The 16,761-nt window shown below is 44.4% G+C and overlaps 1 protein-coding gene across 1 annotated transcript in view; it reads left to right on the forward strand.

Moving 5' to 3' along the window:
* The first annotated feature begins 1,603 nt into the window (after nucleotides 1-1,603).
* Nucleotides 1,604-16,761, forward strand: part of CUNH6orf118 (chromosome unknown C6orf118 homolog) — a 111,793-nt gene continuing 96,635 nt past the window's right edge. The window contains exons 1-3 of the mRNA XM_088472543.1: nucleotides 1,604-1,637; nucleotides 9,043-9,767; nucleotides 16,313-16,435. Coding sequence (XP_088328669.1) covers nucleotides 9,087-9,767; nucleotides 16,313-16,435 — 804 coding nt within the window. The 5' untranslated portion in view covers nucleotides 1,604-1,637; nucleotides 9,043-9,086. The remainder of the gene's footprint in view (nucleotides 1,638-9,042; nucleotides 9,768-16,312; nucleotides 16,436-16,761) is intronic.

A 16,761-nucleotide genomic window follows, 5' to 3' on the forward strand; every position in this document is an offset into this window, starting at 1 on the left:
ATATTTTCTATCAAGTTTATTAGGCTTTATAAACTATACACATTGGTCAGATATATAACTGTTTTTAATTCCTGGGTTCTAATTAGTGCAATGTATAAAAGACAAAGTACTATATAATTATGTATTAACAATTGAGCATCAAATAATCATGTTTCTGACTTTTGGTCCTGGCCCCCACTCTGTCATACATTTGGGGGATACAAAATATTATGCCAAATAATCGTGGCTACCCACCGAAAAGGGTGTTTTCAAGGAATAAGCCACAACTATGTATTGATAAATGGGCACCTTAAGCACACATAACACAGTATGATAAACGAGTGATCGCAAAACCCGGTGTTGCTGGTTGCAGCAGTTACACAGCTTAGCAGGACACTGTTCAACAGAATAGCATACAGTACGCTGCAGATAAGAATTTCTCACACTTGGTTCAATGCACATCAGAGGCTCCATTACAGTGCACACCATCCCACACAACAGGGACATGCCTCTTCTCCAATGCTACACTGCATAGACTGCTTTAATCAGGGTTTTTTTTTTTTAGCAGTGATTAACCCTTCCAATGCTGATCATTCTCACATAGGAGCTCTCAGCCTGCTGCCCACACCTTGCTAACCCCTAAGTGGGAACATAACTCATCGGGTGTAGTAGGTATTACTGCCGGCCGCATGGTTCAAATCCCGACAGCGGCAGCCTGGCAAGGGTGAAAATCCCGATCGTCAAAAGGTAAGTATCACTAACCTAAATCTACCCCCTAACCCTTCCTTAGGGGTGCCTAACCCTAACCTCCCCCACAAGTGCCTATCCCAAAACCCCCCCTAAGTGCCTAAGCCTAATCCCCCCTTCCCCGCAGCCTAAACCTAAGTCTCCCTGGGGGTGCCTAACCCTAACCTCCCCCCGGGGGTGCCTAACCCTAATCCTCCCTTCCCCTAGCCTAAACCTAACCCTCCCGGAGGGTGCCTAACCCTAGGTCCCCCCGGAAGTCCTAAAACCTAACCCTCCCATGTCTGCGGCCGGCACCCGGCTTACCTTCATTCGGTATGTCGGGCGTCAGTCTTCTGGCGCATGGATAATTACAGGCATTGAGTTTTCGACGCATGCCATTAGTACCACGCCGGGATTAGAGAGTCGGGAAGCTGGCGGTTGGTATTTAGACCGTTGGCTTGCTGACTACATCCCAACTCATCCATTCCAGGCAAATATATGTCTGAATAGACCAATGGGCCCATTTATCATTAAATATTTGTGGATACCTGCTGCGATCCCTCCATTCTCGCAGGCAGCCGCATCCCCCATAGGGATCAGATGCTGCCAGATTTATTAACTTCTGGGATTGCAATGCATAAAACATTAGTTCATATTACAGAGGTTTGAAACCTATTATTTCAATCTATCTGATAGAACAGCATGAAAGGTAAATCAGAGTCTTCTTTAATGTGTAGTAAAACACAATACTGAATGCTGGATGGACCTGGAATGCGGTAGCTGAGAGCAGCCTGTAGTATGAAGCAGTGACAATGAAGCCAACAACTCTAGCTCTTGTTTACTTCATAACCATGACAACCCCATTGTTACGCAATAACGCGGTGTGCAGCAGTTGAAGGCTGGACTGTAGCTGTAGGATTTTTCTATTTGAGGTAAAGTACAGCAAATGTATGGTAAACAGTAAAATAGCTGCATGTCTTTGCTACTGTTATATCTGATTTTTGTTCTGCTTTTCTGGTTTTCAAAGCCTGTACCATTTTGTTTTGTTGGGTTTGATATAAAGTAACTATATGTGTTGTCTTTAGAAATCAAGTTGACTTTTACAATATCTAACTATCAATAGAAAGATTATATTGTTTTTAAGAACTAAATGACCTTGATTACTGTATAAGTACTTTCAAAAACAAACCAATTTTAGCATTTTTGATCGTGCTGGTGAAATTTTGCTAATTTGTCCAGTTGACTTTCATATGGTTTTTTTTTGTTGGATTTGTAAATATATATGTGTATAACCGGAGGAAATGAAAGAGCCAATAAATAAGTGTTTTGTGGTTTATGTACTAAGCCTTGGAGAGTGATAAACTATCAACCAATCAGTTCCTAACTGTCATTTTTCAAACACAGCCTGTAACATGACAGTTAGAAGCTGATTGACTGGTACTTTATCTATTTCCATTTTATAATTTTCCAATGCTTAGTGCAATCTCCCCCTTAGGCCCCCATTTATCAATGATTGCTTTTGCAACACGATCAGGGCATGCCAGTAACGCCCATAATCGCATTGCAAAATGCGATCATACCGGCCGGATGTATCATCCGGGTCATGCAGGGACACTGGCTCCGAAAAGAGCCCGTCCCTGCGATGTCTCCGGAGAGCTGCCGACCGGTGCAGGGGGTGGTGCACATGCGCAGTCTCATGGACTGCACATGCACAGCTGCCATAGCGGGTTCCGTCGGATCAGCTTATTATGCGCGGTGTAGCCCATAGGCTACATCGGCTAACGTCATCTTTAGATGGCGTTAGCTGCGGGGGCCAATATCTGGAATGCATTGCATTCCATATATTGGTAAATTTTGCAGCATCGCATCCCCCATAGTAACCTATGGGGGAGGCGGCTGCCAGCAGGAATGGAGGGATCACAGCAGGTATCGGAAATACCTGCTACGGTCCCTCCTTAATACATACGGGGGATACTTAATATTTGAAATAAAACCCCAAAAACGTGTGTTTTTGGGAATTAGACCTCAAATACACTTTGATAAATGGGCACCTCTGTATTTATCTTTGCATTTTTTTACTTTAACAGGTTATTTCTTAAACTTATACTGCTTTAATACCTAAATTCCGTGTCTGACCCAAAGGTTGGAAAAAGGGGCCTGATTCAGACTCGGTCGCTATCTACTGTACGTATGCTTGCTAGATGCATATGCAAATTTTTCAAAGTGATGCCATGTGGTCTCGTTGTATTGGCCTGGGCGGTCACATGTTTTGGACCTGAACCTTAGGAATGTTAGGGAACCACCTGATGAGGTAACCATGACATGGAAGGTAGGCATGCAGTGTTGGCCAAACATATGCTTATAACCTCATTTGTAGTCCATGTTAAAAATGAAGATTTTATCATAATTATTCTGATTATCAGTATTCTTCGTGCTTGGAGTGTGCACCTGCAGTTTCCTTTTCTTCTGTGGTACACTTAAACTTAACAAACAAAAAATGGCAGCTGCTCAATCAATCTAGCAGCACTAATCAGGTGCATAAATGGGAGGGGTCATACTAAGTAGAAAAAGGAGCGGGGTTTAACCCCCTATTGTTCCTCAGCACACTGAATAGTACCTGCAACAATATATGACAACTATATGGTCATAGAAATCAGAGATATTAGTTGCATGCATTTGCAAATACATGGGAAGCTGCTAGGCCACGTCATGGCTTCTCTGTCACTAGCAGTCCCTAACACTAAGGGGTTCACATCCGGGGAGCAGTGCACCCCGAAAAACATCCAGCCCAGGACCCCCCCAGGGCATCACATGAAAAATGGAAAAAGAGTGACAGTGCAGTGTAAAGTATAGGTGTGTAAGACTAATTAATGAGTGTTGGAAATAGGGGTTAAAATATATGTGAATTATTACATGAAAAAAATACAAACATAATATGTGATGTAAGAAGCAGCTATGTGTAATAAATGGTGATGCCATGAGGGGACCCAGCCAGACCAGCCCCGGGTGCCTTACGCCCGAACGCTCACCCCAAATGTAAAATATACCAATTATAAGGCCTCATGATAAAGGCACATATAAATTTTGTCAAATGTAAGGCCTCCTGATAAAGGCACATACATAAATGCATCCACATTGAGAGCCAGCTTACCTGAGAGTCACCCCTGGGAACTCCAACTAGCACTACTAGAACCAGCATGCCCTACTAATGCTGGCTCCTTCATGCCTCTCATACCAAACAAACAAAAAATGGCAGCTGCTCAATCAATCTAGCAGCACTAATCAGGTGCATGAAAGGGAGGGGTCATACTAAGTAGAAAAAGGAGGGGGGTTTAACCCCCTATTGTTCCTCAGCACACCGAATAGTACCTGCAACAATATATGAAAACTATATGGTCATAGAAATCAGAGATATTAGTTGCATGCATTTGCAAATACATGGGAAGCTGCTGGGCCACGTCACGGCTTCTCTATCACTAGCAGTCCCTAACACTAAGGGGTTCACATCCGGGGCGCAGTGCACCCCGAAAAACATCCAGCCCAGGACCCCCCCAGGGCATCACACGAAAAATGGAAAAAGAGTGACAGTGCAGTGTAAAGTATAGGTGTGTAAGACTAATTAATGAGTGTTGGAAAAAGGGGTTAAAATATATGTGAATTATTACATGAAAAAAATACAAACATATTATGTGATGTAAGAAGCAACTATGTGTATTAAGTGGTGATGCCATGAGGGGGCCCAGCCAGACCAGCCCCGGGTGCCTTAAGCCCGAACGCTCAGACCAAATGTAAAATATACCAATTATAAGGCCTCATGATAAAGGCACATATACATTTTGTCAAAAGTAAGGCCTCCTGATAAAGGCACATACATAAATGCATCCAAATTGAGAGCCAGCTTACCTGAGAGTCACCCCTGGGAACTCCAACTAGCACTACTAGAACCAGTATGCCCTACTAATGCTGGCTCCTTCATGCCTCTCATACCAAACAAACAAAAAATGGCAGCTGCTCAATCAATCTAGCAGCACTAATCAGGTGCATGAAAGGGAGGGGCAGGGCCAGATTAACAATGGGGCGGATGGAGCTACAGCTCCAGGCCTTCGCATAAAAATAGGCCCATCATCATGACAGTATGATGTTGACTGGCCATCTGCTGTCCACAAGGTCAGCCATAAATCATAAGTAGTAAAAAAAAATTATATTTTCCTCACAAAAGGAAGCATTTTGTTTCTTTTACATATTTGGGGAGACATTGGGGCTGATAGTGTAGGGTGTGTACACACCCACATGGCACTGGCCACACCTCCTCTGCTTCTCATAATAGGCTCCTGATCATTTTAAGCTCCAGGCCCATGTGACCCTCAATCCGGCCCTGGGGAGAGGTCATACTAAGTAGAAAAAGGAGGGGGGTTTAACCCCCTATTGTTCCTCAGCACACTGAATAGTACCTGCAACAATATATGAAAACTATATGGTCATAGAAATCAGAGATATTAGTTGCATGCATTTGCAAATACATGGGAAGCTGCTAGGCCACGTCACGGCTTCTCTGTCACTAGCAGTCCCTAACACTAAGGGGTTCACATCCGGGGCGCAGTGCACCCCGCAAAACATCCAGCCCAGGACCCCCCCAGGGCATCACATGAAAAATGGAAAAAGAGTGACAGTGCAGTGTAAAGTATAGGTGTGTAAGACTAATTAATGAGTGTTGGAAATAGGGGTTAAAATATATGTGAATTATTACATGAAAAAAATACAAACATAATATGTGATGTAAGAAGCAGCTATGTGTATTAAGTGGTAATGCCATGAAGGGGCCCAGCCAGACCAGCCACAGGTGCCTTACGCCCGAACGCTCACCCCAAATGTAAAATATACCAATTATAAGGCCTCATGATAAAGGCACATATAAATTTTGTCAAATGTAAGGCCTCCTGATAAAGGCACATACATAAATGCATCCACATTGAGAGCCAGCTTACCTGAGAGTCACCCCTGGGAACTCCAACTAGCACTACTAGAACCAGCATGCCCTACTAATGCTGGCTCCTTCATGCCTCTCATACCAAACAAACAAAAAATGGCAGCTGCTCAATCAATCTAGAAGCACTATTCAGGTGCATGAAAGGGACACTTAAACTTACCCTGGCCACCAGGGCTACCAAGAAGGGGGGATTTTTCTCCCATTGTCATGCCTCCCGCAATTAGGCCATGCCCCCACCTGCGGGCCAGGGCCGGATCTTGACACCACTGCTGGCCACTAGTGTATCTGTTTCCTCCACCCTGCACTCATGGCTCGCCCTCATCTCTGGTCTGCCATACCTCGATCAACCGCGATCAACCGCTGCCCTGCTCGCTCAGACGTTGCCCATTCTTCCTGCTGTTGCCAGTGGGGGTATAGTGCAAGGAAACCCATGGAAGTAAAGCAGGTGTAAAGGGGTGATAGGACTGTGCTTGTTAGGTGCAACATGCATGCAAGCGCTGATGTGACTATGTATTTTTTATATCCCCTTAGGAAAATATAGAATGAGTTATGTACAAATAGTAGCAGTGTAGTAAAGCAGGGGCAAACGCAGGATTCTTAGGGAGGGGTTTCCATTATATATGTCTACATATATATATGAGACACACATAGCACACATGCATACACACACCATACATACATGGCATACAAATACACATGGCATACACACATAACATACATACACAGAATACTTACAAACCCACCCACACAGCATATATACACATAGCATACTTACACATTCCCGGGCTTATGGATTCCTACCTATCGATTCCTACCTACCTATACCTTCTAAAATTGTCGCTATTTAGCGTAATGAGTCGCACAAGAAATAAATGCTTTCAGACTTTGAGTGTGGTTCCAAAGCACAAAAAGTTATTATTCAGTATAAAAACAGATGGTTACACGCTGTGATCTAAATACAATTTGCGCAAATCAATCATACAGACCCAAGGTACAGTTGTTACATACGTGCGCGCTCTGGACCCAGATACCGGCATCAATATAGAAACCTCCGTCAACAGCAAGGCAAGAAGACTGGCATCCAAGTTTAGAGAGCCCACATATATACTCTTACAGGGATAGGCAATACAATAGAACAGTTTGGCATTGGTTCTGCTTCCTGGTTCTTCTGTTACAGTATAGTTCATAGGTCAATTCGAATGGACACAAACCAGCCTCCAACAGCCCTTTGTGTCCTTTTTCCTGCTGCATAATAAATCTAAGCTGGTTACATTACAGAGTACATTTTAATGTTTAACTCTCTATAGTCCATAGTTTGCACACACATGTTGCGATCTTCTCACCGATGGTACCGGAAAACTGCAAAGACACAGTGGATCAGTACAACATCAAACACGGTCTGCTTACCATGTACTAAACCTTAGATATCAAATTACATTTATTTCACAACATTAATAATACTGAATAAACCTTGAATATTACACTTTTAGCCACTTAACTGACAAATTTTTTGTCCAAAAACCGCTACAAATTGTCGTTTTTTTATGATTGAATTAGGTCAGGAACAGCCTTTTAAAACTATTTCAATGCAATTTTTTTTTATTAAACACCATATACCATAAAAATTTACTATCAGCGCTGCCTTCTCTGCCCTGTCAGGCTGGGCTGCTGCTAGCTCTGGAGGAGGGAGAGAAGGACAGCGCTATCAGCGCTGCCTTCTCTGCCCTGTCAGCAGCCACCGGGCTGCTGTCGGGGTTGGGTGCGCCTTCGTTGTGCTGTCCGATCACTGCTAGCAGTGATCGGCCGGCCCACGGGGAGGGACAGTGTGTAGAGGGACCAGGAGGTCCCTCTGTGATTGGCGGCTGCTAGAAAATTATTTTCCAGCAGCCGCCCACAGTACTTTCCTGACTGGTCGTATCAGATACAACCATGTCAGGGAAAGCCCTGTCTGGTATGGTTATATCTGATACGACCATGCCAGGCAAGTGGTTAATACTAGGGAACCTTTTATAAGTATTGGGGTTTTGGGAAAAGATGCTAGTTAGCGTTGTGCGACTACGTGTTTGTGGAGTACACCATGGTACGTGTTTTGCAGGGTTAATAATTTTATATGTCTTGGTGACTGTCTGTATTTATGTGGTGAGGACTTTTAACTTCTTTCCATTGCGTGGGAATCGCACAACGCTAAATAATAGCATCGCCGTATGTAGTTATAATGGGCGAGATTCACTAAAATGGCGCTGGGCGGCCAGTCGCAAAACGGCATCGCGCAGATTTAATTTGAAACCGATCCTGTCTCAGCCAATTATCCGGCTTCAACAGGCTGCTGCTGCTGGGCGGTCACAGCCATGAGCTCCCTCTTTCTAGCTCCCTCTGAGAGGGCTGTGATTGCGGCGCACTGCCCGGCCACTGCCGATTCAGCTGCCAACACTTCCGCATCAGGTGGTATGAAACAGAAGTGATGACAGCTGAACAGGCAGCAGTCGGGCAGCACCGATCGTGGGTGGCCCAAGGATGGTGGGTGGCCCAAGGATACATCTCTGAAAATAATTAGTTTGTCAGTGGGGGTTTATGGGTACTTAGAACCCCCCCTCCTGCATGCGCTAGTGTAAAGATATTAAAATTTTTATGACATGCTGACATGACGTTAACTGTAGAAAACTGTACTATGTACCTGATTCATTACCGATAGCAACTGCGAGTGCAATAGCGATTACGAACGCAGTCTCACTGCGATAGTATGTTAATCCATTACGATCACTATGCCATCGCAGCACTACACAGGGATGCCTACCTTACCTTACACACATCCGTAATGTTTAGTAAGACTGTGAAAACATCCGTAACATCCCATCGTAGCCTCATGCACACTTGCACAAGCTCTGACCTTACTCAGAAATTTCTAACCTCGTCGCACGCTGAGAGTACGCAAGCTGCGTACGGCATAGCAGTGGCTAATTTATGCACCCCCCTGCAACGGCATTCAAATGCACTGGCACACCTGCGTTTCAGCGACCACCCACATCACCTCCCACAACTGGCACTTCCTGTCAATCACTCTGCGATGGGTCTGCATAGTCACTGCGATCGCGGTTCCGATCACAGTGTTTATTTTGCACACTGCGATGCATTTGCAGATCACAACAATCAACCAATTGCGTGTGTAATCACAGTGGCGATCCTTGCTGATTCAGGCCCTATGTCAGTGACTATAATGAAATAAGAATATGGCAGAAATAACAGCATGAGACTTTTATGAAATTACCCCAATGCAATAGTTTCAATTCCTGTTTATGTTATGTATCATCTATGCCTATAACACTATATATTTGTTGTATTTTTTTAACCAGGTTTGTTAGTGCATATTTCCTTTGCATCATATATCACTGTTATTATGTTAAGAACTAAGCAACAGACCAAAATCGTACCCCTCAGAAAACTTTTGGATGGAATAGAAAGAGCAAATAAAAGTGATTCATGGGACTATACAGGTGGACATCTAAATCATAACCATCTTTTCAAGCCACATGTATTAGAAGAGAAGGTTTTCTGGAAATCGGGAAAAAAGCCACCGCACTTACCACCTAACAAAAGCAAAGATCAGAGACTGCCATGTGAATCAGATAAAAAGACAAAAAAAGTATTTTCACTGAATACAAGTTTGGTTCCAGACGAACCCAAGAGCAGATCATTGTGTGAGATTTCTCTAGTCACAAAACAAACTGAACCTGCTACACCAAAAAATACCCCATTTGCTAGTCTTGTTCTAGAAACTCAGTCACCGGGGACATCCATGGAACATCCAGAGCACACAGATCACAAAGAGCCATCACAGATGGAGGAGCCTCAGCTGCCTGAAATAAAACTACCAAAGTATCATTGTGAGAGGAATAGAGCATCCCAGAGTTATACGATGAAATACCAATTTGTGCCTTCCTACGTCACGGGCCTGACTAAATCTGATCAGTTCAATATGTTTTTGCAATTTGATAGAGATATTCTTCAAAAGCAAAATATGACCAAAGATTTCTTCAAGAATGTGTCTGTTGAGTACTATGAACAAAACTTAGCAAAGGTATGAACATGCTTGAATGATAAACCTGAACACTGTTCTGTTTTGAAAGTACAGTAAATAATGCACAAACGCTTATTACAAGATACTGTAGGGCCTGAGTCAGAGATATACGCTATAGCTCAGCCGCGGCCTCTTTGTAGACAACGTTTGCGCTAAAATATGCAAAAATTGCAGGAGGTGTCTTAAGTATATAGATTCCAACTGGCGGCTTCTCTGATCCACTGCTGCGTCCGAATATGCAGCATCAATAAACTACATAAACTTCAGACATATGGGTAACCCTCAGGTTACTCAGGATGCCTGCCAAAAACATGCTGCCGAGGCCATTGAAGCTGCGGCCAAGGACGCAGCCACTGGCTTTGGCATGCCCAGATAATGAGGTCCCTGTTTTCTGGAATGCTGTGGTTTTGGAGCATCGCGACTGATGTTGCAGAAACATTTGCGCATATGCAGATCTGCAAACATCAGACAGTTACATAAATATTTTAATTTATGCAGATCTCTAAATGAGGCCCATAGCCGTTAAAAGTTGGTTATACGAACATGGGTGATCTGTTTGTGCAGCATCTGATGTTGCACTTAGGATATTCATGACCAAGATCAAATGGCTGCAGTTCAAAGTCCCCGGGGGTCCTGATGTAACTCCTATATGCTTAGTGGTCTCAGCGCTCCTTGTTTGTGCCTCTTCCTTGTACTGTGCCCATTGGAGCTCCTGGATGGCATACAAGCGGTTTCAGGAGAATTTCTTATTTTGATGGTCTTAGAAATCATCTTCTAAATGCCAATTGTCACAACAATTCTCACTTGAGCAGATATGACCTATGGGCAGTGGTGGACTAGCGAATGAAGGGCCCACAGGGGAATGCAACAATAGAAACCCACAAAGGGGTGTGGCCAGTCACTGGAGGGGGTGTGGCCAATAACTTTTATTCCCGGCAATCCGGCAATCAAATAGTAGTATCCTGCTTCTATGCCCTCCTAGAGGGTATGCACCCCAAAAGTACAGGCAGCAATAGAAGAGATGGCACTCGAAGACTTGAAATCTAACAAAGCCTATACCAGGGTGTTTATTAAGTGTTAATAAATAATGGTGTAGGGTTTATTAGATTTCAAGTCTCCGAGTGCCGCCTCTTCTATTGCTGTATATATATATATATATATATATATATATGTATTAGTGGGAGAGGTCAGTGATCTACTCCTGTGCATGGAAATCAGTTATGGTAAGGGAGGTTGTGGTGTGTATGGAGGGGCCATGTAGGCAGTGCAGTGCTTGGTATGGAGGGGCCATAATACAAACAGCAGAGAGATAGTGTTTGGTATGAAGGGTCAAGGGAATAGTGTAGATAGTAAGTGGTGAGTATGAGGGGTCAGGAGGGTAGTGCATATAGGTAGTGGTGAGCCACCCAGTAACCCTTGTAATTCTGGTCAGTTGTGGGTAAATGAGACCACTACACATGTACTAACATTATGCCACACTGTAGTGCCCCCCATATTATGCCACAGTGTAGTGCACTACATGGAATCCAGTCGGGATGCCAAATGTCAGGATACCGATGCCTGAATCCTGATGCCCAAGAGAATGCCAAAGCTGCTATCTTCATGAGATCAAAATGCCGATGTTGGCATCCCGAAGGTAAGTATGTGGATTAGTGTTAGGGTTAGCCTGAGGATTGGGGGGTTTACATTTAAAGACCTCCCAGGGGGTGGGTTAGGATTAGGCACTGACCGGGAAGGGTTAGGGTTAGGCTACTGGGATGGGGGTTAGAGTTAGGAACCATCGGTGGGAGGTTAGGGTTAGGCACCACCATGGGAGAATTAGGTTTAGGGTGTGAGAAGGGAAGGTTAGGGTTAGGCACCACCCAGGGGAGGTTAGGGTTACCACCGAGTCAGGGGGAGGGTTAGACTACTTACCGGCACTTGTCGGGATTTTGCACATTGAGATGCTAATGTTGGTCTTCTGACTGCTAGCATCCTTACCACTGGTTATTTATAACGATTACCCTTACACATTATGCCACACTATAGTTCCCCACACATTATACCACACTGTAGTGCCCAAAATTATGCCACACTGTAGTGCCCTCCACACTATGCCACACTGTAGTGCTCTCCACACTGTGCCACACTGTAGTGCCCACACATTATGCCACACTGTAGTGCCCACACATTATACCACACTGTAGTGCCTACACATTATGCTGCAGTATAGTGCCCACACATTATGCCACCTGTAGTTCCCACACATTATGCCACATTGTAGTATTCACACATTATGCCACCTGTAGTGCCCACACATTATGCCACCTGTATTGCCCAAACATTATGCTACCTGTAGTGCCCACACATTATGCTATCTGTAGTGCCCACACATTATGCCACACTGTAATGCCCACACATTATGCCACCTGTAGTGCCCACACATTATGCTACACTGTAGCCCCAACACATTATCCCACCTTTAGTAGCCACACATTATTCCACCTGGAATGCTCACACATTATTTTACACTGTAGTGCCTGCACATTATGCCACCTGTAGTGCTCCTACATTATGCCACACTGTAATGCCCACACAGTATACTCACCAGAAGCATCCCCAGGAAGCAGGCAGAGCAACAAAAAATGCCCTTCACCAGACAGACCCTGACATCAGTTACTATCCATGTGGGCATAGAGGGGGGAATAGTAACCTGTGGCGAGCTATGTGCCCCACCATTCACCACCATTCACGAAGCATGGGGAGCGAATCAAGCCCATGAGGAGATGAATTGCTACTATCAGTGGCCAGATACTCCAGCTAAGACAAGATAACAGTTCTGTAAGGACATGGACCCACACTTCTGCCCTCACTCCATGTCACATCTGGGTCCTTAGGATGAAGTGGAAATAGATTCAACCCAACAATCACAGCAGCAGGCACAGCCTCACAATGAGTCACACCCATGAGGCTACGCTGCTACTGATCTCCGGGTGAGAGGAGCATGTGATAAGCTCCTCCAATTAGAGCTCAGCACATGCTAGCTGCTGGATGGGTCAGTCACAGCCTTGATGCACTGCAGCCTGCTATACAAACGGTGCCATACACCACACCCTCCTGCGATAGAGGGCGTTGCTACAAATCAGTGGGGCCAGTCCAAGCCTGCATATGGTGTGTAAGGATTAATTAATACAAAACCACAAGACTGTGTTTTAATGATTAAACCCCCAAAATGATATCTCACTCTCACTATTAACTGCTTATTTGTGCAACCACTAAAGCTGGCCATACACGCTACAATTATCAGAGCGATCCGCCTGATATCGGTGGATCGCCCCGATAATTGTAGCATGTGGGGGGGCAACCAAGGGTTAAATATTGCTCGGTCGGGCATGCTGGATTGTCCAACATGCCGTCCGATGTGATACTTACCGATAAACTGTCGGCCACATCGGGCAGTGTATGCCCAGCTGCTGCCGACAGACATTTCCTGTGTTCCTTCCTACGGAAGGAACAGGGAAATGTCTCCTCCCCCGGGGGCAGAGCGCGGATGTCGGACTGATACACTGTGAGAAAAATCTCACAGTGTATGCCGGCGACATCTGCGGCTGGCAGGCTGCCAGATAAAATGTCTGTCGGTCTGACAGACATTTTATCTGGCCGTGTATGCCCAGAATAAGATGTGTTCCAAGGATATCATTGAGGAAATCTTCAGTTACCCCCAGACTTGTCTTAAAATACATTCTTACCTTAATTTAATCAGTGTAATTGTATACCCAAGAGTACACCTACTGGGGCGGTTCAGGGCCTGATTCAAAGATGGACACAATGCTGTGGTTTATGCAGTTGAGCGATTATTGGTGATTTGCGCATGCATATGAGTAACACTGTGCATGTGTTAAGATTAATTTTCATTGTCTCTCGCAGTGAGGATTTATTTGCAAAGTGATTAACAGGCAGGGACTGTTTGTGGGTGGCAAAAGGGGGAGGGGAATGCAGACATGTTGTGACCATTTTCAGGTCATGTCTATGACTGTGATCCGGTATGCAGTAAAAATGGCTCTGGCATCTTATTTTTGCACAACCGCGGAGGACAAATTCACAGCTGCGGTGGTATTAGCGTCCATCTCTGAATCAGGTCCTCATTATGGAACAAAGTGGGAAAAAAGGAGAACATTTGCCCCTTAGCAAAACCATGTTGCACTGTGAGTGGGGCAGAATTAAAATGTGCAGAGAGAGTAAACATTTGGGAATGGCATGTCCTAGATAAACTGGATTACAGTGTAAAAATAAAGCCGGACAGTAATTGTGGGTTACATGCAAAAACATACAGTATTTACCCTGCATGGGAAAAATGTACACCTTGAATTGCAATATGCTTTGTCTAGGAGCAAAGTTGCTCAGTTTTTTTGTTTGTAAAATAACAAAGAGAACATTAGTCTGAATGTAGCCTAATGCTGGGTACAAATTGTATGATATATTGTTTGTACAGCTGGCAAACAATATATTGTTCAGTACATCAGTTCATGTGTACATATGATATATCTGCGAATGACATAGTTCACAGATATATTGTGTTGGCCGTGCATTACAGCAGTTATAATATATCTTGTAGATATATTGTACACATCTGCTAGTGTATAATGGTGACCGAACGACCTGTTATGCTGGCCACAGGAACTGCCAACAATGACATCACAGTAGGGCAGGGCACCCAATAATGATATCTGGCCAGTCATATCAAGCGGCCAATTGGTACAGTAACTGTGTATACTTACCAAATTGAATGCTTGGCCGGATGGCTGATGTGTACCCCATATTAAGGTTTAAATATTGAAGAAAGCTGACCTATTCTTTTAGCAAAGTAAAATAATTCCATTGGTGTGAATAGACATTGGGTGTGTGGACAGCTATCTTTTTAAACTCATTAGTTACATGTTAAGCGGAACATTCAGTGCACAAGTAGCAGAGGCGCATTAAGAGAGGAAGGGGCCTGTGTGCATTCCCTTTCCGGGGCCCCTTCCTCTCTCCCTGGCAGCCGTAAACTCTGGGTAAAATAGCGCGGCTGCCGTTTTGCCATCAATTTCCCTACTGTGCATGGGCAAAACGGCTGGAAATAGGCAGCGTTGGCCATTTTCTAGGTGTTTTGTGCTGTGCTATTGTCAACACCATGACTTCGGAGGGTAGTATTAAAAAATATGAGTGCAGGGTGTACGCCCCACTGGATCCAGGTACCCGCATGCACTGCACACCCTGCACCCATTATAAATACGCCCCCTACAAGTAGGTAGGTTATAAATAGAGCCGATGCTAGGGCGTTCAGCGTCCCCTTGCAAACTATAAATTTGCACCCTCCTCATCTCCTTCAGTGACAGGCAACTGCCAACTGTCTCTTACTCATTCTTTGGCGGGTCCTCCTGGTGTTGCGGTGTGCAGCTTAGGCAGTTCCTCCATTGCTCCTCTTCTTAGGCACAGCACACCACACACAGAGAAAACGGAGGTGCGCGTGCGGCATGACATCATCACATATGTCTCCTATTTTGTCTGTGAACGACGTCCTTCACAGACATATCGGGTGTGCTCACATGTCGATGCATTTGCGGTATATCATTTGTCGATCGAACAAACAACATATCGACAAGTATGTACCCAGCATAAGTGGCAAATCACACTTTTTTTGTGCTTTACAGCTAGTGACAGTCCCTTTCCTTGCAAACAATGGCCCTGATTCAGAGCCGGACGCTCTGACCAGAGCGCTCGCTCTGAATCAGGGCCCACCTCCTTAATTATGGAGAGTCCTCCTGGACGCTCATATAGCTGTGGGTCACCACCCACAGCATATACGAGCGTGCAGGATGATGGTCGCGATGGTCTTGACCATCGCCACTGCGAGCCGAAGCCTGCGGTTGAGTTTCTCAACCGCAAGGCCCGGAGTGATTTTGGCTCTATCAGAGCCAAAATCACTCCCACTGACATCACTAGTGATGTCAGTGGGGCCGGCTTCTGACGGTAGGCGTCCCCTTGGGAACGCCCCCGTCTGGGAGGCACGCCCCCGGCACGCCCACCAAAGGGGACGTGCTGTCAATCAACATCGACAGCACGCCCCCTTTGATCAGACACAACGAGCGAAGGAAAGTCCTTCGCTCGTCGCGTCTCGCGCATGCGCATGACGGAGCTCAGAGTGGGTCTGAATCAGGCCCAATGTCCTCCATTGTGCAATCTGCAGTTCAAACCTCTGTTTGAGAAATACAATAATCTAACCCATTCTAACACAATCTTATAGTTAAAGATGCAGCTCTGAATATACTGCACCATAAACACTCAGAATGATGCTTTCATGCTAAAACAAACCATGAAAGGGGCTGAGTTTTGCCAAAAGGTGGGCATTTTAGAATGCAGTCATTATGTCGACAGTGACATTCTCGACAATGTCACTGTCGGCAGCATTTTGGGGTACCTTAAATCTGACAAATGATACATAAATGCAGCACAGTGTGGGGCAGTAACCATTGTGCAGTTAAACATGTCTGCCACCTAATTCTTTTTTTTTTCAATTTCTTATTTAGGGACTTCTTAGTATTGCTCATATCAGGGCTCCACATTTTGCCCATCTTGAGATCTTCAGTGAAATATTCAGAAATATTTGTAATGATTCTTCTCTTTTTGGAAATATACTGAGACAAATAAAGGTAAATATTTAATATCTAATACTTACCAGTTGAATAAACCTGAATATACATAAGTAGTATTTTAAAAGAGTATTAATCAAATGAATAATATTTATTAAAATTAGACACATTAAAACCTATAAATTCAAAACATTAATAGAGAACATATGTTGAATGTATAAACACTGGATTATTGCATCAATCTTATAGCATATATGAGCTCACCCATTTATTTGAATTTATTATAACACCAAATTAGCACAGTCAGCTTCCCTTTTGTATTGTTTATTTTATAGCTACACAAGCAACTGGCTTTATCTGAAACCAGTACCCCAACCCCAGGGCAC

The sequence above is a fragment of the Taudactylus pleione genome, unplaced genomic scaffold, assembly GCF_031769625.1.
Source record: "Taudactylus pleione unplaced genomic scaffold, aTauple2 ptg000125l, whole genome shotgun sequence".
NCBI classification, from domain to species: domain Eukaryota; kingdom Metazoa; phylum Chordata; class Amphibia; order Anura; family Myobatrachidae; genus Taudactylus; species Taudactylus pleione.